Genomic DNA, 24,355 nt, shown 5'->3' on the forward strand with positions numbered 1-24,355 from the left:
TGGAGGCTGTTTGTAGGGTGGAGGCTTGCTTTGGATGAGTTCAAAGTTGGATGAAAACGAATTGCTTCCATCTTAACAAAGACCAGTTTGAAGTAATGCTAGTTGGTTGCTCTTTTCACTCTACTCTTAATTTCAGTGGCCAGCGTCTCTCGGCCCCTCTGCGAAAACATTGTATTCATTCAGGAATCTTGGTGTTCTGTTTGATAGCCATTTGCCTTTTTCTCTTTAGGTGGAGGCTGCTGTGAAAGCTGCCTATTTCCATGTATTTAATTAAAGTAGATGCACTCATCTGCTTTTCAAAAATAATTGTAAAACTTTAGTGCAGGTTCTTTTTACAATCCAATACTGTATGTCGCTCTAGTTGGGAATTGCTAAGTAGTCTTTAAGATTTAAACAGTTTAAAATACAGCACTAATGGTGATCATGTTGCTAAGGAAACATGATCATGTTTCTCTGGCCTGTTGTTGCTTGGGCTGGATTTCGATTGACAACCAAACATATGCATGAGCAGTGCATCAAATCTGGACATTTCTCAATGGTCACCATTTGTCAACCCTTATCCATCTTTCTGTTTCAAAGCTGACACTTGGTTATACTTCTCAGAATTTGTTTCCTGTGGTTGGTGGGGGAATTTTAAAGAGCTTGGTTGCCAATTTATGGATTATGTTGCCTTTCTTTGGAGATATTGACCCATTGTTTAAAGCAGCACCTGTATTTGTTAATAGTACTTTGTTTTTATGTTCTAGTTCTCCTTGAATATTGATTAGTGTTCAGATGGAGTTTGACTTTTATTTTATATATCTTTGTGGTATTTCAAATGTTTGTGTATAATCCATCTACTTGTTAAATTTTACAGCGCCTAGAAACTAGTTTCATATTGATATATTATTTTTACTCCTCCTCCTCCTCCACATGTGCCTCTCACTCCACCTCACTACTCTCCCGGTCTTGCCCCTACTCTCACATCTGCTTCAGTTTGATTCTTCCTTCCTGACCTTAACTCCACCTTCCCCCTTCTGGTCTTCTTGCTCCTCTCACTTCTACTGTCCCCTGTCTCCACTCCCCCTAACTCTCTTGATGTTACTCCTCTCTCCGTCTCTTTTTCTGTCTCTCTCTGCCACCCTTTCTCCTCCTTGCTCTCTCTTCCCCTCTCTCACAATGTAATTGTTACCACTCTCTCAATCCCAGCACCTTACCTTCACTTTCACCATATGCGGCAAAACTCTCCTTCAGGACTCCTATCTGGTGTCTTAGTCCTCTTTCACCACCATTAACCTCACCTAAACATATTTTCCATTGCAGACTGACTCTTTGTTTTATATAGCCCCTCCTTTCCTGTCTAGAAAGTTCTCTTAGATGTCATTGGGTACTAGAGTCAGCTGCTTCTTTGGCCAAGCTTTCCGATAAATGTTCAACTCCTCCCCTTGTGGGCTGGAATTTACCATGGAAGTCTTTATAAGGGCCTCTAACCCCACATATTTTCAGCCTCCACTTTTGGCCATCCTGCCATACAGTCGGGCATAGGTTTCTTCTTGCTTATTCCTGTTCTCTGTATGCCATTATCCAAAAAGGTGCTTGGGACTGCTCCCTGGTCTCCCCTAGTATTGTGCTGCCCTTGTTGCTTTCAGTTCTGTGCGCTCCTGCTCCAATGCAGTCAGTTCAGGAGTTGCGGGATAGGTGGCCGGGGTCACCTATTCTCCTGAATAGGCGAGGTTGAACCAGAGCAACAACCTCATGGTTCCAGTTCACACTGGTTTCTGTAGTTCCTCATCTAGATATCAGGCCGTTCTCTTCATCATGCCTCCAGGAATCACCTGGAAAATGTGAGAAACCTGGCCAGGAAACAGGCTGATTGGCACCAGGACGGGGAAATAAATACTGATACCCAAGTGTGATTGAAAAATACCCGGGAGCCAGTCCTTCTGAGCTCCTTCACACCACCTTTTGGGCAAGTCTGCCATGGCCCTGGAAGGCCACCTACCCTAGTATGAGAGGGGTCCTTGCAGCTCTCTAATAGGGGCATCTCCCTGACCCTGTCACATACCAAGAAGAGCAAAGCTATCACAATTTGAAAATAATCCATGCCGTGGATTAAAAGCAGTCGGTCCTTCAATTTAAACTTGTTTACATATGCATACCATTAAGGACTTGAAAAGGTAATGTCCTATCACATTGTGAAGAACCGTTTCTGGATCATAGTTTAATGAGTTGTTCCAATCTGACTGCATGGTTATTTTTTTAAACCCTCCATGTCCTTAGCTAGGAATTAAAAAAAAAAAAACAATCCGAGAACATTTTGGGAAAGAGGTAGGACTGATAACATATCTTTGTTTTTAAGGACACAATAATTAAGTGTCCCCAGTTCTAAAAAGGTTAGAGGGCATAGCTAGTTTGCACAAATCTTGTTTCCCATGTTTGTTTTATTTATTTGTTTTATTCATTTGTAATGCGCTTGTACACACGTGTGTCTCAAGGTGCAACAAGGCATAGGTTGGGGCAGGTGGGAACGATCCTAGTAGGCCTTGTACATTCGGATTGTGCAAGTGGAGGTATTTATAATGCACTTAAAGGGATAGTGCGCTCAAAATTGTATTGTCTTAAAAGGTGGGCAATAATAAAAAAACATATATTAAACATCTTTTTAAAAGTTCCTGTGTCAAACTTTTGGCTCAAACCCAATAATTTCAAGCACTAGGATGCATCCATTTTGTGAAATGGATGAGCCTCCTGTGCTTATTTTAATCTCTGCCCTTGCGGCACTAATGAAGCAAAAGCCACCCGCTGGTAGCTTTTATTACAACGATAAAAACTTTGTTACTGCTGGAGAGCAGAGAGTGCAGGCAGGAAGGCTGCTGCCGGTAAGTGCTTTCATAAATACAACGTTGTTGTATTTATGATTGCTGTGGTTAGACAAGCCCGGAAATCATAAATAAACAAGGTTGTATTTATGATTGCAGTGGCTTTCGCCTTGAGTCTCCCGGGCTCCACCGGCCGGGGGAGCCTGTGAGACTCAAAGCGAAAGCCAGAGTAATCCTAAGTACAACACAGTTGTATTTATAAATGTGGTTTTCTTTTTAAGTCCATGAAACTTAAAGAATACCACAAACTATAAATAAAACCGTGTTGTATTTATGATAGCAATGTGGCATTTCGCTTTTTGGCTGGAGGAGCCTGGGTAACTTAAAAAGAAAAACGAGGACATCATAAATACAACCGTGCTGTATTTATTCAAATATTAATTATTAATCAGTTGCATGAATAAATCTACAGTACACAATATTATCTCTCCCAAAAATTAGGCCTGTGTCTCAAATTGTGTTTGTATTTTTTGAATGTGTGTGTTTCTGGCCTGGTGCAGATTGCTTTTTCCATATTACACCCTTTTTCATTATGTTCCTTCACATTGTGCTCGCATGCTGCGTGTGTCAATACATTAGGGATGCTACAGGTCGCCACAGGCACAGGGGCTGACACACTTCTGTTATCTGTGGGACCTGTGGGAGACAGTGTGATGAAGATTCCTTTACTGAGTCCTTTGTGTTCAACTAGAGCATGGAAAAGAAATGTGGGCTATGTTTTAGTGGGGGATTTTTGGGGGTGGCGGTGTATGTGAGAGCATCCTTCTGACATGAACAGGACTGTGTCTCCCATGCTAATTGTGTTTTCCACCAAATATCCAGGCGATTGTAACCACTTGCAGCCGCTTTTGATCCGGGTCCATATCACATGAGCCACTGCCCCTAAGATGAGTCTTCTTTAACCTGGCAAACCTTTGCAAACATGCACTGTAGATGTTGCAACTTATTGGTTGCCGGGCTGCGCTTCCCATCTGCGGCCTTTGTACATTTTCGGTGTTGGAAGGTATTTACAGAAGGACTGTTGCAAGTTCTCGACGTCTTTTCCATGTTTCTTTAACATGATCCTCTTTTGCAGTATGACCCGCAGTTTGGGGACGCCTTCTGGAACAGCAGCAAGTACAGCATGGTGGAGTACCTCCTGCGCATGATGACCAGCTGGGCCATCGCTTGCAACGTGTGGTACATGCCTCCCATGGTCAGAAGGGTATGTCTTGTGATTGGGTTCTCTTCACTGCTTGATGCCATGCTAGGGCGCCTAGTCATTGCCGCTGCAGGTGTACATGCACACTATCATCACATCCATTATATGCCTGTTTACACCGCTTGCTCTAACCCGTGTCGAGCAGAACTGGGTTACAAGCGGCACTGGCGCGCTCATTGCATTGAAGAACAGGAATCAGACGAAAGTACCACATATAGCAAACCTACAAACGCATGTGCTTTTTGATACCTTTGTGGAAACTATTTCTGTTCTTTTAATGGATGTATGCGAATGTATGCTTTACTGTACCCCAATAATGTTCTTGAGCCATAGAGTTCGGATAAGCGGGCAGAACTTTGCGATACGTGTCTGCTTTCTACACCACACTTGTATGTGCTTCTAGAGTCGTGCACTACTTTAGGAGTGAGCCTGCCTAAACGCTCTGAAGATCACAAAAAGGCTCACTTTTTACCCATCTGGCCATTCGACCCTTTCCTCTTCCTGCTTTCCTTTGCTTCCTGCGAGATGTTTCCTTTTATCTTGCCTCCCCTGAACGACTACATTTGTACGGAAAAGACACGACTAAAAATAAATGGTTATCCTACAAATATGTACATATTGGGTACATGTTGGCGTGTGTGTCAAATATACTGTATCTTTTTGGAAAGGAGAGCTAGTATAGAGGGTGGGGGCTTTATTCAACACCCCAAAGGGCAGCAATCGATTAGAAAATGGCTCATGTTGTTGTCTTGGCCTTTGACACAGGGTTCTCTAAAGGGGGCGATGAGGGATCTCAAAAAAGTGATTTGTTTTGTGCTTTGCGCATACAGTAGCTTCCAAAATTGTTGTCAATAAAGACAAAAAAACACCTGTGATGCATCTGTACTCCTTGGCTGAGGCACTGCCCCCAAGAGTTGCAAGATCCTCCCAAGCACACAATGACTTGTTTTATCCAGATGTTGTCCTGGCATCTTTGGTGCTGTGTGTGAAGACGGATCAGTATGAAGTGTGGTTAGAGGGAGTGGGCACCACCTAAAAATTAATATCATTAACAATTTTATTTGATACTACACCGTAAACCACTTAGGTACAAAGTGGTTCTATTTCCCAGCAAGACCAAAGAAAATATCTCCAGTACTGCCTGCATCTCTGTAGTCTGTACTAATAAAAATACTAATAAAATTCATTAAAAATATACATGACTCGTATTCAAATTTCAATTTTGTTGTGCATCTTGCTTTTAACTTTAATGTACTTGCATCTCCTTCGCTAGATAGTAGGCAGACAAAATTGGCCAATACCTTTCGGACTCGAAGTCCCTCATCAGGGCGATGCCTGTGGAGTGTACAAAAATTTCATGTAGAATTATATCAAAAGTAATATTATGCAAACCATCAATATACATATGTGCAATAATTAATCAGTCTTAATATGGTTCCTGCAAAGGTATGTTGACCTTTTTGTGGAAACAATATTGCATTTGCAGTAGTACAGACTGCAGAGCTGCAGGCAGTTCTGGGGACATGTTCCTTGGGTCACATGGGTTTTGGATAAACTTCTATTGGTTCTGGGAAGTCACACTAGAAACACTATTTGGTACAGTTAGATAAAGTGCAGGGCTTGTTTACCTATAGATGACTCTGTAGCCAAATAGAAAGACTGTTCATCTTACCCAGCTTTGTGGATTCAATGCACAGTCTCACAGCTATGTAGGCCCCAGCCCCTTCTTGACTTTGCCTGTTAACCAGTCCTCTTCCACCCTTGCTATAGGGTATGCAGGGCTTGGATATTTCCACCCTCTGGCTGAACGTCTCTGTCTTTGACTAATGGAAACTGCTTTAAACCCACACTGGACACCGAATGCGGCAAGGATTACCCTTACAGGGCATCCTATACTAAGTTTCGTTATACTTCATTGCACATTATTGTACTGAACTTCACAGAACAGTGGAGACCTATTTATAGGCTACTTGTAGCTATTATAAACTGAAACATGAACACACACCTATGTGCAAGGCTGATATGGTAGCCTAGAATGAGCATTGCAACCGTGTAATACGCACAAACTACAAATCTCATTTTATAGATCTCTTAATTTAAGGGGGTTAATTGTTATCATATGATACTTGCCATTGGATATCCTTGAGAAAGACCAAAGTTGGTCGAAACAAGTGTCAGCTAGGACAAGACTTTGAGGTTCTTCATGTGTGAATATCAATATATTTTTAGAAAACAGTTTGGACAAGTGCAATGTTATGGTGTACTTGTATGTAAATTGTTAATTGTGTGACCCCAGAAAACTTAGAAAGAAAACCACAGCAATCATAAATGCAACCCAGTTGTATTTAGAATTGCTGTGATTTGCTAAGAAAAAAAAAATAAGCACTTACCCGCATGCAGCCTTCCTGCCTGCATTCTCTGCTCTCCGGCAATAATGAAGCAAAAGCCACCTACTGGTAGCTTTTGTTTATTACAGCTGGCTGGCTTTTGCTTCATTAGTACCGCAAGGGCAGAGCTTAACACAAGCACAGGAGGCTCATCCATTTCACAAAATGGATGTCTCCTAGTTCTTGAAATTTTCGAGTTTGAGCCTCATTTGCTCAAAACGTTACATAGGAACTGTTTTAAAATATTTTTTATATATATATATTTTTGATTATGGGCCATCTTTTTAGCCAATAACATTTTTGAGTGAACTATCCCTTTAATAGACAGAGGTCTTTTTGTGAACGAACCTGGTACCAGAGATAGTGGTCCAGCTCCACGTGGTTGCTCATTCGAAAGTCTCTGGCTGGTACCCCTTTCCTGGAGAAAGAGAATGTAATGAACTGAGATTGTTGAAACTACAAGTACCAAGAGACCCTAAGGCTGGCGTGAGGTGTCAAGGTGGTCATACAAGGGTCAAGACAACCCCCTTGTACAATCGTAAGTCTTTGATGTGTTGCAGAACCCTTTGAGGAATGTGGAAGTGTGAACCCGACTGAGCGAATTGTGAAATTGGCGTTTGCGTCTGGCTGAGGGGGAACGCTGTGCGAACTGTGATATTGTGAAGCACGTACTTGCCATAGAATAACAGAATGACCCAGCGAGAAGTGATCGTCCTTCAGAAGTCTCTGTTTAAATTGGCAAGTTCTTTGGGAGGCTCACGTTGAAAGAAGGATCCGAGCCCGGCTGAGGGCGATCCTAGTGTGAAGAGTAATCTCCCGATGTGGAGATAGTAGAAGAACCTTTTTGTTGTTTTTGGCATATCAGGCCCTCTGAAGCAAGAGATTTTGCATAAAAGAGACTTGGGCACAGAAGGCCCTGATATTGAGGAAAGGAACTGTAACCTTGTGCAGGAGAAGCCCAGGAGTGTGCTGTGCTCAAGAGTCTCACCTTGTCACGTGCTAAAACGTGGGGAAGGGAGACCCCAGCCATAACATTTCTCAAAGAAACGTTTCTCAAAGAAACGAGCTGGGGGTAGATCTGTCTTCGGCTGGGGCCTCCCTCTGGAACAGCCTCCCTGCCACTCTAAAACTTGAGGAGAACAATCTCCGGATCCGGGAGCAGATCAAGACCTTCCTCTATGCTTCTGCCTAGCCCCCCTTCTCCCCTGCTGATCTGCTCTCTCCTGGGACTGTGCTCCTGGCTACCCTCTGTTCCTGCTCACCCTGCCACCCTCCTGCATTGCCTCCAGGCCACCCTTCACACTGGGTTCTGTATCTGTACCCATACAGCCCCCCCCTTTTTCTTCCTGCACTTATCTGCCCTACCCTATCTGCTGACATAAACTCAGCACTTGCCACTTGCTGGCTGCACTGCGACTTTTGTTGCTTTTATTATTTATTTATTTATTATTTATTCTGTTCTCCCTTTGCTCTGCACTTTCCACTTCTTCCCCCTTCCTTGCACTTTCGTCCTCTCCCTCCTCCATACACTGTCACTGGGCCTAGTAAGAGCGTTGTTTTGTTCTCCCTTGTGTCCTTCCCTTGTCGCGCTCTGAAACACTTTGTGTATGAGCACGATAGAAATAAAATCTCAATTGCATTCAATAACATCCTGACTTATCCTTTTGTGAACACTTCTTTCTTTTCCTGTGAACATTATGCCACACTATTCTGTAGCATAACGGTAAGGATTGGCAATATTCTTTTTTTTATTATAGGACCTATTTATTTGACTAGACACTAAAAGGACTGTATTATTATTATTTGATAGTCGTAGCATGCTTCCATATTACATTTGTTTAGATTCAGCCTTTATCTCACCCATTTGTACAGTTTAATACTTGTACTGTGATCACGTGTCTATTTTACTTTGATACCATTCCTTCCTTACACTTGGCATCTTCTTGTAATGTAACTACACCTGATCCCCGTCAAGTATCAAAGACTTGTGTCACACCTCTAGACGTCATTTTTTTGTGATGTTCCAGATTGCAATACATATGCAATTTTCTTTTCTGAAAAGGCCTCAAACGCTTTAAGCAGATCTGCTTGTATAAAATGTATGAAACTATTGCATTCAAACAAGCGATAGTTTAACCCCTCCCTTCCCCCCTGGACCTACGCTGATAAGATGCTTAACCTCCATCCATGTTTAAAAAAAAATAAGGGCGTACATTTCTTGGTGCTATTTCGTCCCAGCCCCATAGCACTACGAACAACCTTAAATGGTCTGCTAGGGGAAAATCAGATGTTCCCATTAACCCCTCCACCATTATCCGCTAGTCTTTTTCTGCCTCTGTCCTTTTTAATTTTATGCAAATTTAAGAAAGCAAGGAAATAGATATAACGTAAACCATCCCACCCCCCCATCAACCTGCTGTTATACCTATTACATGACCCAGACTGTGCTAGCTGTTTTTCCGAATTATGCTCATCTGTGTAGCTCTATTCTAATGTCTCAAACCTCTTTGAAGGTCTGGAAGGAAGAAGTTCAAGAGGGACATCCTATGCCAACTTTGGCCTCCTTATCGCCGATGACTACATCCGTGCCAGTGCTTCCTCCAGACAGACTCTCACCGACATCCTCTTTGTCATTCCCTCACCAGACCTATGGCACCCTCATATGGTCGTGGCTGTCTCTCCTATCTTCTCCTCTCCCATTATTGATGGCACTCAGTCGGAGGTCCTCTTGGCCTTCTTCCGCTCCTCCAAGACCGTCATTAATGTCTACTTGAATGGCACTGTTTTGGTCGATGGCCCTCATCCCAATCTCCTCCTTTTTGATGGGCGTTCCCTGCGTTTTATCAACTTCCTTCTTTCTCCCGTTACTCCCACTAGCAGCTCTCTAGGCCCTTGGCCACCTCCTTCCTCTGCCTCCACTCTAGAACCTTCCTCCTGCTCTCTGGCTACCTTGCCACCACCTGCTTTCACCTCTGCCCACTCTCGGGCACCCCAACCAATTCTGCCAAGTGTACCTCAAGCCTGTACCCCATCCCAGAAGTCTTTCAAATGTGGCAACCTGCTCCACGTTGGCACTCTCAACTCTGGCTCTGTTGTCAAACACTCCTCTGACATCTGCCTCCTCCTTGAAGAGCTTGACCTGGATGTCCTCACTCTTACTGAGATATGGTTCACGGCCACCTCTGTCATGATTTTTGGCACTCTCCTCCCCTCCGTGCCCAGAACCAACCAACCTGGTGTGGGAGGAGCTCTCATCTTTCCGGAGTGGTTCCCTGCCTCTGTCCTTCCAATGAAGGCCTACGCCTCCTTTGAATGCCTGGTCTGCAGGCTCTTTATCTCTCCTGGCCTCTCTCTGAATGTGGCCATCATCTATAGGCCACCTGGCCAGGCAGCCCTCTTCCCCTGAGTGTGCTGACCTGTCCACATCTCTTCTTGCCTCTATCTCTCAACTTCTCCGCAGTCTCATCAACATCCACCTGGATGCTTCTGAGCCCTCCACAAGGCTATTCCACAACCTCTGCGACTCTCTCTCCGTTCTACCCTCTCGTCCAACACACACCTCTGGACACCCCTTGGATGTTCTTATCTCCTCAGACATCCCTCTGTCTAACCTTTTCACTACTCCTCTCTTGGACTGACCACTGTCATCTTTCCTCTCACCTGACACACACTGTCCCCCAGGCTAAGCCCACCCCACCGCACCCCACCCCAGCACTGCCACCTACCTTCTCGATCATTCGGCCCATGAAGCATGTGTCAGGTGATGCATTTGCCTCCACCTTCTCTGCTCTTCCTACTCCTGCGGCTGGCTCAAACCCTGACACAGGCCTCTCTGGTATGGTATTGTTTATTTATATAGCACCTATACACAGGCAAGTGTTTCAAAGCGCTCAAGGAGGGTGGGAGCATGGGGAAGAAACAAACAGTTGCTCGGAGCCCTTGAAAGTCTGAGACGATAATTGTCTGCACAGGCAGAGAGTGCGTAAAGAGTATATTTAACAGTTTGGGAGACAGCAAATAGGCCTGACAGCAATTCTGCAGTTTTACTAGTGCAATTTAGGGGTGAAGATAAGGGAGAACAGACAGATCTTCAGGCGCAGTGCGTGCGGATTGAGCAAGTGCACAGAGGGTCATGGGTGAGGGGGGGGGAAATCAAGTGCACCCGGTCGGTTGAGACTAGGGTAAGTGCAGAGAGAGCCACTCTCTTGGGTTAATTTCTGAAGTGCATTGAGTGTGGTTATGGTGTAGGGCCCTGAGAAGTGCGAGGGCGGACTGGCGGGGGTACCGGGGACCACTGATAGTCTGAGGTACACCCGGTGTCCAGTCAGCATGCTGTAATGAAGAGGAGAGTGAAAGCAGAGAACTAGGTTAGCAGGGTAGAGGGAGAGAGAGAAGGAAAAGGAGAAGAGGAAAGTCTTGAGGAGTTTCCGGAATTTAAGGAGATCCGGCTCAAGATGGGGGGCGGCAGGGAGGCTATTCCAGAGGGGGGGCACCTGCTGAGGATAAGTATCTCACTCCAAATCTTTGCTTGGAGAAACGGTTCACTCACAGAAGGTTGGAGGTAGATGAGCGGAGGGCTCATGAGGGACAGTATTTAGGTAGACTGTGTTGCAGGTAGGTAGGTCTCAGGCCCCAGAAAGCCTTGTGGAACAATGCAAATGGTCTTGAATTTGATCCTTGCAACCACGGGGAGCCAATGAAGGGATTTCAGCACCGGAGACACGCAGTCCATAGGCTTGAGGCCAAGGATAAGTCTTGCGGCTCTGTTCTGGATGAGTTGCAGAGGGAACAGGGCAGAAGGGAAGTTCAGGAAGAGGCTGTTGCAATAGTCCAGCTTGGAGAAAACCAGTGCTCTGGGGACAGTGAGCCTCTGGGGGAAAGTGAGAAAAGGAAGAGTACTTCTGAGGAGATGTAGCTGATAGTTAGACTTTTTAGTGATGTCTGAAATGTGAGAGGAGAAGGAGAGAGTGGAGTCGAAGATGACCCCAAGGTTTCTTGCTTTGCAGGTGGGTGTGGGCGCAGGGCCAAGGGAGGCCGGACAGAGCAAATGTGGGAAAGCGGGAGCAGGGGTCCCAATGCAAACGATCTTGGTCTTACTGGCTTTGAGGCAGAGGTTGTCTGCAGCATACCAAGACTGAATAGCAGACAGTCGGATATGAGCGAGGAGGAGGAGGAGGAGGCCGCCTGGCTGAGGGTAGCCTGAAAGATAGTTGCGTGTCATTCACGTAGCACTGGAAGTAAGAGGTGAAAGTGGCGATCACATGTGCCAGGGCAGCCCTATAGACATTGAAGAGCCAGAGGGATAGGTTAGCTCCCTGGGGAACGCCACAGGTTGAGAGAGTGGTAGTCGAGTGAAATGCTAGGCGTTCCACCTGGGATGGCGGTCGGAGAGGAAGGAGGTTAACCATGTCAGAGCCTGACCTGTGATTCCCAGGGTGCCAGACTTGCAGTCAGGATGTTGTGGTTAACAGTGTCGAAAGCAGAGGAGAGGTGAAGGAGAATGAGGACAAAGGGGGTGTTAGTGTCAAGATTTGAGAGCAGGTTTTCACGGGTGTTCAGAAAAGCAGTTTCCGTGCCTCTGGATGCTCTAAAGCCAGATTGATGGTCGTGGAAGGAACCAATAGATTCAGTGTTGAGGGTCAGCTGAGAGATAGCCAGTTTCTCCAGGAGTTTGCCCAAGAAAGGAGTGATGGAGATTTTTGCTGGAATGGAGGGGTTGGCAGAGGGTTTTTTGAGCGGAGGGTGCGCAAGGTAGTGCTTCATGGCCGTTGGGGAAAGTTCCAGTGGAAAAGGAGAAATTGCAGAGGTCGGCCAAGGCTGAGGGAGGCAAGGGAGTCGAAATAGTCTTTAATGGTTTTGGAGGAGCAGGGGTCCAGCTGTTTGGATGAAGCCTTCATAGATTGGACTTGTCTGGTGACCTCATCTGGTGTGATGGGCAAAAGAGAAGAGAGGGTAACGGGAGGGGGGTCAAGGGAGGCTCCGGTGTTGGTGTATGCTGTGGTGTGGAAGAGAGGATGGAAAGGATGTCTAGGGTTTTTGTAGTGAAGTGTGCAGCCAGGGCCAAGCAAAGGTCCTGGGTGGGTGTGACAGAAGAGGAGGCTGCTGCAGGATTGACCAGTTCTTTGCAGACTTTGAAAAGTTTGGCCATGTTGTTTGATGCCGCAGAGATGCAGGCTTGAATAAAGACTCTTTTCTTAGTGTGGATACACAGTCGATAAAGCCCCTGAAGGAGGCGGCAGGGCAGTTTGTCAGATGGTTTGCACGACGCATTCCATTTCCGCTCAGATGCCCTACATTTGCGTTTAAGGGCAGCCAGGTTGGAGTCGTACCAAGAGTTGCACTTTTTAGAAGGCTTCCGTCGGACCCTCATGGCAGGGACAAGAAAGTCAAGATTGTTGGAGATAGCGAGATTGAGGTTAGCGAGGGCTGTGTCAGGGTGGGAGTCAGCCAAAGGAATGGGTGGAGGAGAGTAGGAGGAGGCAAAAGCAGCCACTGTCATGTTTACCATGGGTCTGGTGACTTTGGAACCAAGTGGCTATTCTGTACGTATTGCTGCAAGAGGAGAGGAGAGCTTCAGGTGTGTTGACAGAAGTGAGTGGTCAGTCCAAGAGAGGGAGGTGGTGAGAGGGATAGGGATAGGGATAGGGAGAGGGATGTGGGTAGGGATGAGAATATTCAAGGTGTGGCCTGTGGGGTGTGTGGGGCCAGAGGGAAGGATAGAAAGGGCAAGAGAGTCGCAAAGGTTGCGGAGAGGACCTATTGAGTCAGTCCAGATGGATGTTAAGATCACCCATCAGGAGGAGTTGAGAGGAGGCCAGGTCAGCCCATTCAGAGAGAAATAGAGTGGACTACCCTGGTGGCCGATAGAAGGTGGCCATAATGAGAGAAGGTTTTGGGGATAGTGAGCGTCTGCAAACTAGACACTCGAAGCAGGAGTAGGCCTGATGGGGATGATGGACACGGGTACCCATTCTGAGAAGAGAAGTGCCACTCCCCCACCTGTCTTCTTAGGCCTGGGCACAGAGAGGATTTTGTAGCCTTCAGGGAGGAATGTGTCAAAGCTCGTGGCAGAGCTATCCTTGAACCAGGTCTCTGTGATGACGAGCACATCAAGATCCATGAGTTTGAGTAGGTTGCAGATGTCAGACGAGTGTTAGACGCTAGAGCGGGTGTTGAGAGTCACAATGTAGAGCAGCTTGCCATCTTTGAGGGTCTTCCTCAGGGGGGCACAGGGGACAGTGGTCCCCCACAGGGTGGCAAGAGGGCCAGGGGAATAGTGGAGGGTGGCAAAGGAGCTGAGGCCGACAAGGGAGCCGGGCCAGTAAGGCAGGGCAGGGGCACCTGTACAGAACAGGAAGAGGGCACAGAAGGCAACTGAGTTGTGCTGTGGAAGAGGAGGGCACAGAAGGCAAGGGAGCCTGTGCAGTGGAGGAGGGCGGCACAGAATGCAAAGGAGTCTGTGCAGTGGAGGAGGAAGGCACAGAAGGCAAGAGAGCCTGTGCAGTGGAGGAGGAGGGCACAGAAGGCAAGGGAACCTGTGCAGTGGAGGAAGAGTTCACGAAGGCAAGGGAGACTGTGCAGTGCAGAAGGAAGGCACAGAAGGCAAGGGAGCCTGGAAAGAGGGAGAGGTGAGGTTATAGAGGCGAGGGAGGAACCTGTTGAAGAGAAGATGGTTGGGTTGAGGACCCTGAACCATGATGGTGCCATTGAGATAAACATTAATGATGACTCTAGAAATGGTGAAGAGGTCAAGGAGAACATCCCAGTGGGTGCCACCTCTAATCTTGCAATTTCCATCATGCTGGGCATCCTTGCCCCTGCCGTGAGAATCTATCTGAAGCCTACCTCCAAGTGCAACACTTGGTATGACTCTGACCTCACGCCCTGAAACGCGGCCGAGAGGAAGTGGAGGGCTTTAGGTGCATCCTCTGACAAACTGGCCTGCCACCTGCTCCAAGGGCAATACAGACTTTGTGTCCTGTTCAAGAAGAGAGTCCACATCCAATCCCGCGTCTCTGTGGCCTCTAACAACACGGCCAAACTCTTTAAAATCTGCAAAGAGTAGGCCAATCGTTCTGTAGTCTCCACCTCTCCTGTTCCTTCCCAGGCCCTCTGTATGGCCCTGCTAAAACTCAGAACGTCCTGTCCTCCCTCTCCTCTTCCTCTCCTTCTACTGCTCTCGGCCCCCCTCCGGCCGCCACTCACTTCTCCTTTCTCCTCTTTCTCTCTGATAACACCGGACAATGTTTCTAGACCAGTCTGATCTATGAAAGTGTCATCCAAACAGGTGCTCTGCTGCTCCTCCAGAACCTTAAAGGACCACATTGACACCCTCGCTCCAACCTTGGCCGATTTCGCCACTGGTGCTTTCCCCTCTCTCCTCAAGCACTCCCCTGTGCACCCCTCCTTAAAACGCCTTGTGCCGTTTCTACTTGTCTGGCTAACTATCGCCCAATCTCTATCACTTCTTTCGTGGGCAAGCTTCTGGAATAGGTAGCCATCTCCCAGTTTACTCTCCACACTGAAACTGTTGTTTGGCTTCGAGCAGCCAGAGGCACAGAGACTGCCTTCCTGAACACTCGTGAAGATCTGCTCTCCAGTCTCAACACCAGCACCCCTTCTGTCCTCATCCTCCTGACCCTTTCTCTGCTTTCGACACGGTCAATCACACCATCCTGATCAATCGACTCTGTGAGAATCTGGGTATCACAGATCAGGCCCTGGAGTGGCTGACTTCTTTCCTCCTGGACCGACCCTCCCAGGTTCTACTTGGATCCTTTCTCTCCACTACCTCTTTCTTCAGATGTGGTGTTCGCCAGGGCTCTAACCTCTCACCCTAACTCTTCAATCTCTGCGTGGCCCCTCTGGCCCCCCTATTCTCCACCTTCTGCTCTAATTTTCAGTGTTTTGCGGATGACACGCAGCTCTCTTTCCATCTACCTACAGCCTCCTCCTCTCTATCGCACATTCCAGACTTTCAATCCGCGATACAGGATTGGTGCACCTCCAACAATCTCTACCAGTATGACGGAGATCCTTCTCATAGGGATGCCTGCTCCCGCTTTCCCTCGCTCTGGTCGCCCTCCATGTGCCCTCTTCCTCTGCCTTCCTGTGAGGAAAAAACTCTTGGTGTCCTCTTCGACTCCACTCTCCTTCTTTCCTCACCTCAGACTGTTACAAGAAGGCCCACCACCAGCTGCACCTCCTCAAAGGTACACTTCCTTTTCTCACTTTTCCCCAGAAGTTCATTGTCTCCAGAGCCCTGGTTCTCTCTATGCTGGACTACTCTAACAGCCTCTTTCTTAATCTGCCTTCCTCTTCTGTCCGCCCTTTAAAAACTAATCCAGACCAGGACTGCAAGACTTATCTTTTGCCTCAAGCCCAGGGACCATATCTCTCCAGCCCTGAAATCTCTTCACAGGCTCTGGGTGGCTGCAAGGATCAAGTTCAAGACCCTCTGCATCGTCCACAAGGCTTTCTGGGGCTGGGGCCCGCACTACATTCAGCACTCTCTTCGTAAATACCTTCCTTCATGAGCCCTTCACTCTGCTGCCTCCAACTCTCTGAGGGTCATACACTTTTCCAGGCAGAGAGTAGGGGGCAGATCACTTTTCTCTGCAGGTGCCTCTCTCTGAAACGGCCTCCCTGCCCCTCTCAAACTTGAGCCGCACCACCTGAAGTTCCGGAAGCAGCTCAAAACCTTACTTTTCTCCTCTTTCTCTCCCTCCACTACTGACCTACCTGTTTGCTGCACTGACTGGTTGCTTGGTTACCCTCAGAGTCCCACTGGGTACCTGGCTCCTCTTGACTGGTCTCCCCCGCACTGCCTCCGTGCCAGTCACGCACTAGGGGCTGTAACTGTAACATCTTACCCAGAGCCGCACTGTCCTGGCTGCGTTTACTCAGAGCAATGCTGCCCTGATTGCACTTTCTCCTCCCGCCTCCTTGCACTCCTCGATACCACGCTTGCACGATCTGAATGACACAAGGCCTAGCAAAATCGTTTGTCTTGGCCTCCCTCTGTACTCTCCATTGTCTTGTTGCACCCAGAAACACATGTGTACAGGCACGTTATAAAAGACTTAAATCATATAGAAAACACCGACATATATGAACACAAATCTTTAGACGCAACGTTGTTGTTGTGGCTCAGTCAGTAACAAGTATATGTTCTAGACGAAAGTGCACTCCTTGTACAATACTGACCTCTTGTGGCTATTTTGTAAAAGTACATCATGTTCAACACACTGGCGTGAAAATGTCTAAATCTCAGGCACATTCGATTTAGGGTCTTTTCGTATTGGGAAGTTTGTGATCCAAGTCCTCTACCATAGCGCCTTCCTCTTGTTTCTATTTACTACAATTCGCCTTTGCTAACTTCCCTGTTGTACTGATCACAGATCTGGTCTTCCTCACGCTTCTATGTTGGTCGTCATCTCTAGTCTGTGATCGTTCCTCCAGTATCTGGTGTGTCTGCGTTTGCACCTTTGTTTGCTCTTAGAACGATGTTTTGCGAGATTAGACCGCCTCGTCTGTAGGTCGTAATATTTTATGCACATGATTTCTGAGTTTGCCAGTGAACAGCAGTGCCCTTTACACCGCGTTAGTGCAGGTTCATTTTCTGGGTTTTGCCCATTCCGTTTTTTTTGGCTATGTCTTTATTTGCTTTAAAATGGTAAGAGCTACCATTGCTTTATTTTAGGTGTGCCAGAACGTCATCATGATATGTTTTTATTTCGTGTAGTGCAGGTATCTCCCCGGTTTAGCTGTGAGTGGATTTCTGTGGATCTTAATCACCTTTTGGCAGCTTAGTAGTTGCACGTTTTCTGTTGGAGTCTTGTTCCTATAATTCACATATTTGTGCAAGAATTGGCTTCAGGATTCAATCAAATAATGTTAACCAGTGTCTTATGGGTGGGTTCAGTCTGAGAAGTTTGGATTTTATCAAAACAAAAGTGATAGCTGGAACATTTTAGCAGTGGTCGAAGTGTACGAAAAGAAGTAGTGGAACTATGTTCCCTGCTGGCCTGCACCCATTGCCACAACCCCTCCCACACAAAATACACCCCCAAAACACTTGCACCTGCTGTTTAAGGGAACGTTCAGTGCAGTGCACTGAAAGTGAAGGTTTCAACTTCTTCCTACACTTTTATTTTAAAAAGAAACCATTCCGGAACGGTTTATTATAAAAAAAAAAAGTATAGGAGCTGTAAAAGGTAATTTAAAAAAGTAGAGGAGCACCGCTCCCGCTCACTTTGACCACTGCGTTTTAGAAAATATAGCTTTTATATCGCGCTTCAAGTCCGAGAAAAGCCTATAATTGTGGGACCGGAATTCAAACCTGTGACGCTCTTCGTTGACTTGCCTCAAAGACGAATGCGTTGCCCCAGAATTAACCTTCTGGCATTGCTCTAGGCAACCCTTCTGCCCATCGTTTTTAGCCTACCATGTCATTACAGAAGGGGAAAGACCATGACTAAATCAGGCTTGGTCCCCAAAACGGGCAGACAAACCCGAACACCCGGGCCACATTCCTTCTGCACAAGATCACAAGCAGCACCAGACATATTTCAGCCTCACTGGGCATCGCCAGGGAAGAGTATCTTGGTCTCTGGTGAGTTCGGGGCCCAAGTCTGGGCATACTTGTCCCACTTTGGGTGAACGAAGCAAAACAAGAGGGATGAATACATCATAACCCTGGATTTTATGGCATAATATGCCCACACTGCCTTCTCTTAGTGCTTTTGAGAAATAACCTGATGCATTAAAAATTATTCCCAGGTACATATCATTATAAGAGCTAGGATTTTTTATTGACATAGAACGGATGTTTACTGTTTCAAGCTTTCTTTTGAAAAATCGTTACTTGGGTTTACGTTATGATTTTTATATCTCATTGTTGCACTGTCTTTCGGGGATATCCAGGTTTTTTGTAGTCCATCTTGTGTGGGTGATGATAGTTCCAGGTCATCATCATGGAGGTTGCAAGTGACCTTTGCATCACCTAGTAGTAGGACCTGGCATTGAAGCTTCCAATGTGTTAGACGGGACATTCAGGTACAAGTTAAACGAAACGGACTTCTGCAGTGCCCTGTTTAACTCCCTTCCCTTGTATTTGTCTGCCTTCACGTTCTTTATTTTTACATACAATTAGTCTGGAAGTACATTTTCTTAATGCAGGCCTGGGAAATTCTTAAATATCCCACTACTCCTGCAGGGCGAGTTCCTTAGTGTACATACTCGAGAAATGCACTCACCCCATGGTGACGGGTTGTGAAATGTTAACCACTGCTTTCTGTAAAATAGTGCATGTCGTAAGCAAACGTCATATTTGGTGCAATGCTGCCAGCCATGCACAGTGAAACTTGTATTTGCCACTTACTGCAAACAAAGTTTGTTTACAGTAAATGGCAAAGAAGTTTCCAACATCCCCATACTCACCAGCAAGGTCGAGCATAGTGCACCAAACACTTTTGGGTAATTCACGAAAAATGCAAACAAATATTTCTCCTTGGGGGAGTGTGTGGGGTGGGGGTTCTGTGGACATGTTCGGATTAATTCAAATGCAATGTAAGTTCTGTCAACTGAACACTAAAGAACTGTAGGAAATGATTTGAAGCGATGGGGAAATTGAGGCATGGTATCAGCATCTCTGAGTTTAGTCCACCTAACAACACTTTTTGGGTATGCATTGTTGGTGGGAGGAAAGTGGAAATACTGAATATTCCAATACTGTGCGAAGAGGAGCAAATGATGTGAGGCGCTGTTATGGAAGTGGTTCCTGAAAGGACGGAACGGGTGCCATACCTTCGGCACAAAATACACATCCAGCTCAGGAAAGGAAAACTTGCCAGGTTGAAAGGGATATGAATGGAAAAGTTCAGTCTGCTTTAATGATGCAAACGTCTGATGAAAAGCCGCGCTTAAATGTCCTGAGTAGCACGGCCGAGGCCGAGGCCTACCCCTTGTGAGGAGGCTGCTGCCACTGATGGATGAGTGGGTAGCAGTGGGTAGCACTGGAGTGGAAGGCCAGATGGGCTGGATTCACGTTTCTGTACATGGCATAGAGTCGCCTGTCCAGGCTTCTGTGGCTCACTTTGCCTTGAGTCATAGTGTGTGTGTCATGGCTGTCGAGGGGCGCAATGTAAAGGGAGGGCAGGACTCTTTTTAAGCATTGGTAGTTGTGCAACAATGATGGATTTGCTAAAAAAACCAAATGGAGCATCGGTATGATATATTGCTGTCAGTCAGTAGGTTCCCACACTTCGTAGTAATAAAACTCAACTATTATATTGGTTCAAAACATGCAAGTTTGCAGTAAACCTGGCATTTGAAATATTGCTCTGTATGGGGTAACTAGATGGAGTACCTTGTGTATTCATAGAGCTTGGACTGTGCCCTGGCAAGTTGCTCGGGTTCAGGGAGGAAGAGGGATACGCTCTGGGCTGGGCTCTATCTTAGCCCAATCTCTGGGCTCAGCTGCATATCATATCTGGACTCAAAATTGGGCTAGACGTGATGTGACGTGTATTCTATGCAAAAAAGATGACCTGGACTATGTATGGGCTTGGCTTCGGGGCAAGTTTTTGTTTCGGTTGAATCTGAGCTTTAGCGGTGAGCTATGGGCTGGCCTAGACTCTGGTTATCACTCTGCAGGGCTCAGTTGCGGGGCGGGCTTCATGAAAAGAGGGGAGCGTGTAGTTGGCTTGGTTGCTTCTGATCTGGGCTCTTGGCTGTGATCCTGGTGGGGCCTCGCTGGAATCGAGCCAAAGCTGTTCTAAGGCTTCATGCATAAATTGCCTCCGGGCTCGCTCTACTGTCCTCTGCGTTAGACCTTTTTTGACATCCCTTAAGTTTACCTTGCAGAAAAGGGTGAGCCCAAGGGCAGGGTTTGACCGCAGTTCTGGGCAGGCAGTACAGCATGATCTGCATCACAGCCAGGCCAAGAGTGCTCAGTGCAGGCCATGAGGAGTTCAATTTAAACACTGATATTATTTAACACTGACAACATTGCTAATCACCCAGTTTGTGTCTGCGCTTGCTAGTCCTACTGATTAATCAGTGGCTTTGAATAGCCTAGATGTTCTGAATACTTTCATGGTGATGTACCCAGAAGCAGATAAGCAGAGGCCTGGGTCTGTTCAGTTATATGGTCTGCATCCTCCGACTAAGCTGCATCACAGAGAGCCCTTACACAAGCGACCTTTTTTGGACTTCTGCTGTCAGTCTTCCCGGCCCATCAGGCCTTTACAGGCACCAGCCCTTCAGGAATCCTGCATGCAGAGTTCTTGATGGGCCAGTCCACCTCTGCTCTCCTGTGAGACATTAGATTAAAGATCAAATTGGCATTCAAGGCTTCTTGGGAACCATTCTTTGTTAATCATTTTGTGGCAGTCATTCCATAATGGAGAGGGCGAGGAGCACACTAGTGAGAACATGTTGGTTCGGCTTAGATCAAGGCGAGTATACTTGGATTTGAGATGATAAATGATACACCGGTGAAGAGGGGTTGTATCACTTTTGGGGGAGCTGATCAAGGCTCACCGCAACCAGGACGAGGGCAAAACCATACTAGGTTACCCGTTGAAATGGGGCAAATGAACACCTACAATAGTGTTCCCTGTGAAGTCAGTGAAGCAGTTCTTTTACACATCCGTTAAGCATGTTTTTTTGTTGAAAGCTGTATGTTACTGGGCATGGGGGCACACAGATCATACCTATCCCCGCAAGCCATTAAGCGTCTGGAATCCTAGCAACACTTAAAGGGTTAAAATATTACCACAAAGGCCAAGTGAGGGTACTTTCAAGATAAGTCATTAAGACATCTGCATTAGCTCCGAGGTTACTTTGTCCCATCTCGTTCTTTTGACGTGTACATGTTTGTGCACGTGGGCGACTGGTCTGGTGCTCCTATAGACCTTATTGTAGTTCTGGGTGCCCTGCGTGGGAGTAGGAATTGGCGTTGCTGCTCACAAGTATGAATGTGGAAGGAGTCCTGTCGGTTTGGTGATGGGGAGATTTGGCATGCTGATGGGGAGTGTGTGTCATTGGATCTCATAAATGCATGGATAATGCCGTTATTGAATAAGCCTGGACTAGACCCCGGAATACCAGTGAATTACAGATCAATTATGCCTGGAGGGCTCGAATACATGTTACCTGATAGAAAGGTTAATTAAGAAGCCCATTGTCAAACATCTGGGATCAGACGACCACAACATGCTTGTGCCAAGAGCAAAGTTGTGCCAAGTCAACAAAGTGCATTTTATATAGCAGCACCCAGACTTTGGAACTCTATCCCGCCAGATCTCAGAAGTGTAAAATCCTTAGGCGTATCTTCAAGAAGAAACTGAAGGAAGACCTTTCTCTTTAAGTAATCCAGAGATCTAGCTAGCCTCCCTCACATGTATTTCAGGCACGGCCCATGAGTAATGTATGTTCTAGGTTGTATGTCATGTTTCACTCTTGCTAGGATTCTCTCCTCCAGTGTCATATGCCTATGGGCCTTTCTGGGTTGCGTGGTATACAAACATTCAAGTGGGATCCATGTGGGAAATAACAGAGGATGGATTCCGACTCTGAGAGCATAGGGCCCCATTTGACTTGTGCTTCCTCGTTGCTCACGAAAGACCAGAACATTTTTGTGTAGTTCTGAGGTGCCCGTGGCCCACTGTGGCCTTTCCGGAGTCTGTGGTGGAGCTTCTTAAAAGTGGTAGATATGGCTCAGAAGGTGGACATGGCTATGGAGTGGATGGTGGTCTGAGCAAGGATGCCATACACGACTATTACAAGGGCAGTTTTTATCTCCAAGATTGCCAACCACCGGAAACTGGACTCCATAACTTCTCAAATGGAATTCCCTTTTCAACAGGGCCTGAGGAGACCAGACTGGCACTGCCAGAGGCAAGGCTTCCCAGGTTGTCTGAACCTCAATATGGTGGGAGACCAAATAACATTATGATGAGAAATAACTGACTCACAATTATAATTTCATAAAGTGGATAATCTGGTTGGGCATTTACTTTTTTTTTACCAACTTTATTTATTTTGGTTTTTCAAAGGTATAAGTATAAACATTTGAAATATTCCCTACCCCAGCCACCTAACAGTCCCAACATTGGATACGGTGTACCATATTTCAACAGTTTGAGTCTCTTGGATCGCATATTCTTCCAGTTCAGAGTGTGTCTTTTTAAATAACAGAAACGCTGCGCAATAGCCTCGGCTTAAAGTACATTTGTTATCTATCATCTGTGAATTCGTGTAGTGGCATCCAGGTGTCCAAATATTTTGTGTAGGAGCCGTGGTGGGCATTTACTTTTAAAGGTTTGTTCAAAGGCTTGCACTACTGAATACCGTCCTGGTGAAATTGCCAGCAATTGAGAGCACACTACTCGGGGCACAGGGCCTACCATTGCATTCACAGCAGCAACCTGGAGTTCTGTACACACCTTTCCACACCACAACTGCCTAGATACACACTCTACGTCTGATTCTAAGGTGGGACAAGCAGTGGTAAGACATTTCTTTGCTACAGTTCCTTCACACATCCCACCACCATCTCTGGGTACTGCTCGCTAGTCTATGCACAGCATGTTATTCTAAGCAGATTCTCAAGCATCAGAAGACATGCATTACTCACCGTAATAGCATTTCTGATGATTGTATCTGCTTAGATTCCCATGTGCCCACCCTAGTTCCTTCTACTCCCCTCAAGGAGTAGAATGAACATAGACCTCTTACACCTTTTCTCTTCTGTACTCGCTCACGCTGACTTTTAGGCTCCCTCATGGCAGAAAAAACACAACCAGAGGGACCTCGATGCTTGAGGGATTTTGGGCACTAAACGTCACGGATAGTGTTACTGTAACGCTCACCTGGTATCCACGGGGACATCACTCAGCCTGTTCTGACCTCTTACGACCTCAAACCCTTCCCTGGAGGCTATTCGACTGGAGACTGGGCCTGAAACACAGGCTTGGTAGAGTGTAACTCCCTGTCGTCTCTGTGTGCTTGAACCCCTTCTTCCCCGGGGTCCAATCCTTCCCTTTGATCCAGAGCTCACCTTGTTTTCTTGGATAGTGTGCTCTCCGTCCTGCCTTCAGCGCAGGGGCGCGTTGATTGATGCGGGCTCGTTGCTGCCTAGTTACTTCACTGGCAAGAGTCCGACAGGTAAGTATAATGAGTCTTTTGAACAGTTCTCTAACCTCGTTCCTTTCCTTCCTTAGATGATGGCCGGCGTCCGGGGATAGCTGCGTGCTGCTCAGATGAGTAGCGCTGAAGGTGAGTGAGCGCGCGATGCACCCCTTTCGTATTTATACTGAACTGAGTTCTTTTTCTGTGTCTTTTAGGTGCCACGACGTTTTCAGCGTGGATGCCGGTTATGAAGAACAAATGCGGTGGGTAAGCGTGGTATGCGGCGCCTCTAGATGTTTCCATGCTAACCTGGAGTGTCTTTTCCCTCTTGCAGATGGATGAGAAGTTCCGGAGACAGAGTTCCCCCAGAGCGGCTGGGATTCAGGTAAGCGTTTGAAGCTTGTACAGTATTTAAAAATAAGCGAAGGTTTGCAGAATGCTTGCTAATGCCTCTTTTATGTTCTTTTCCTTAGGAAGCGGCGTGCCGGGATGGAAATGACACCGCCGAAGATGCCCACAGAACAGAAGGAGCGATGTCTGATGGGCAGAAGCGCCGCAAGGTAAGGCTGTTCCTAACGGTGTTCTTGTTCTTGCAGCAGCTGAGCGCAGAAGAAAGATGCAGGCCTACTGGAGACAGGTCCGAACACGGTGAGTGTCTCGCTGCAGGTGCAGAAAACACAAAGCTTGTTTCTCAGCCTGGGTGTGGCTTAAATAGTCTCTGGGTATCCCAGGTGCCTCTGGGTTGAACCACACCCAAAAGACAAGACCGCACA

At 46.7% G+C, this 24,355-nt stretch overlaps 1 protein-coding gene across 2 annotated transcripts in view; it reads left to right on the top strand.

Annotated features, from left to right (window-relative positions):
• Nucleotides 1-24,355, top strand: part of GPAT3 (glycerol-3-phosphate acyltransferase 3) — a 556,310-nt gene that overhangs the window by 495,413 nt on the left and 36,542 nt on the right. For both annotated transcript variants that reach the window (XM_069630394.1, XM_069630395.1), the window contains one exon: nucleotides 3,934-4,062. In XM_069630394.1, the coding sequence (XP_069486495.1) occupies nucleotides 3,934-4,062 (129 nt within the window). The remainder of the gene's footprint in view (nucleotides 1-3,933; nucleotides 4,063-24,355) is intronic.

This window comes from Ambystoma mexicanum, chromosome 6q (assembly GCF_040938575.1).
Source record: "Ambystoma mexicanum isolate Mex_15411 chromosome 6q, UKY_AmexF1_1, whole genome shotgun sequence".
NCBI lineage: Eukaryota > Metazoa > Chordata > Amphibia > Caudata > Ambystomatidae > Ambystoma > Ambystoma mexicanum.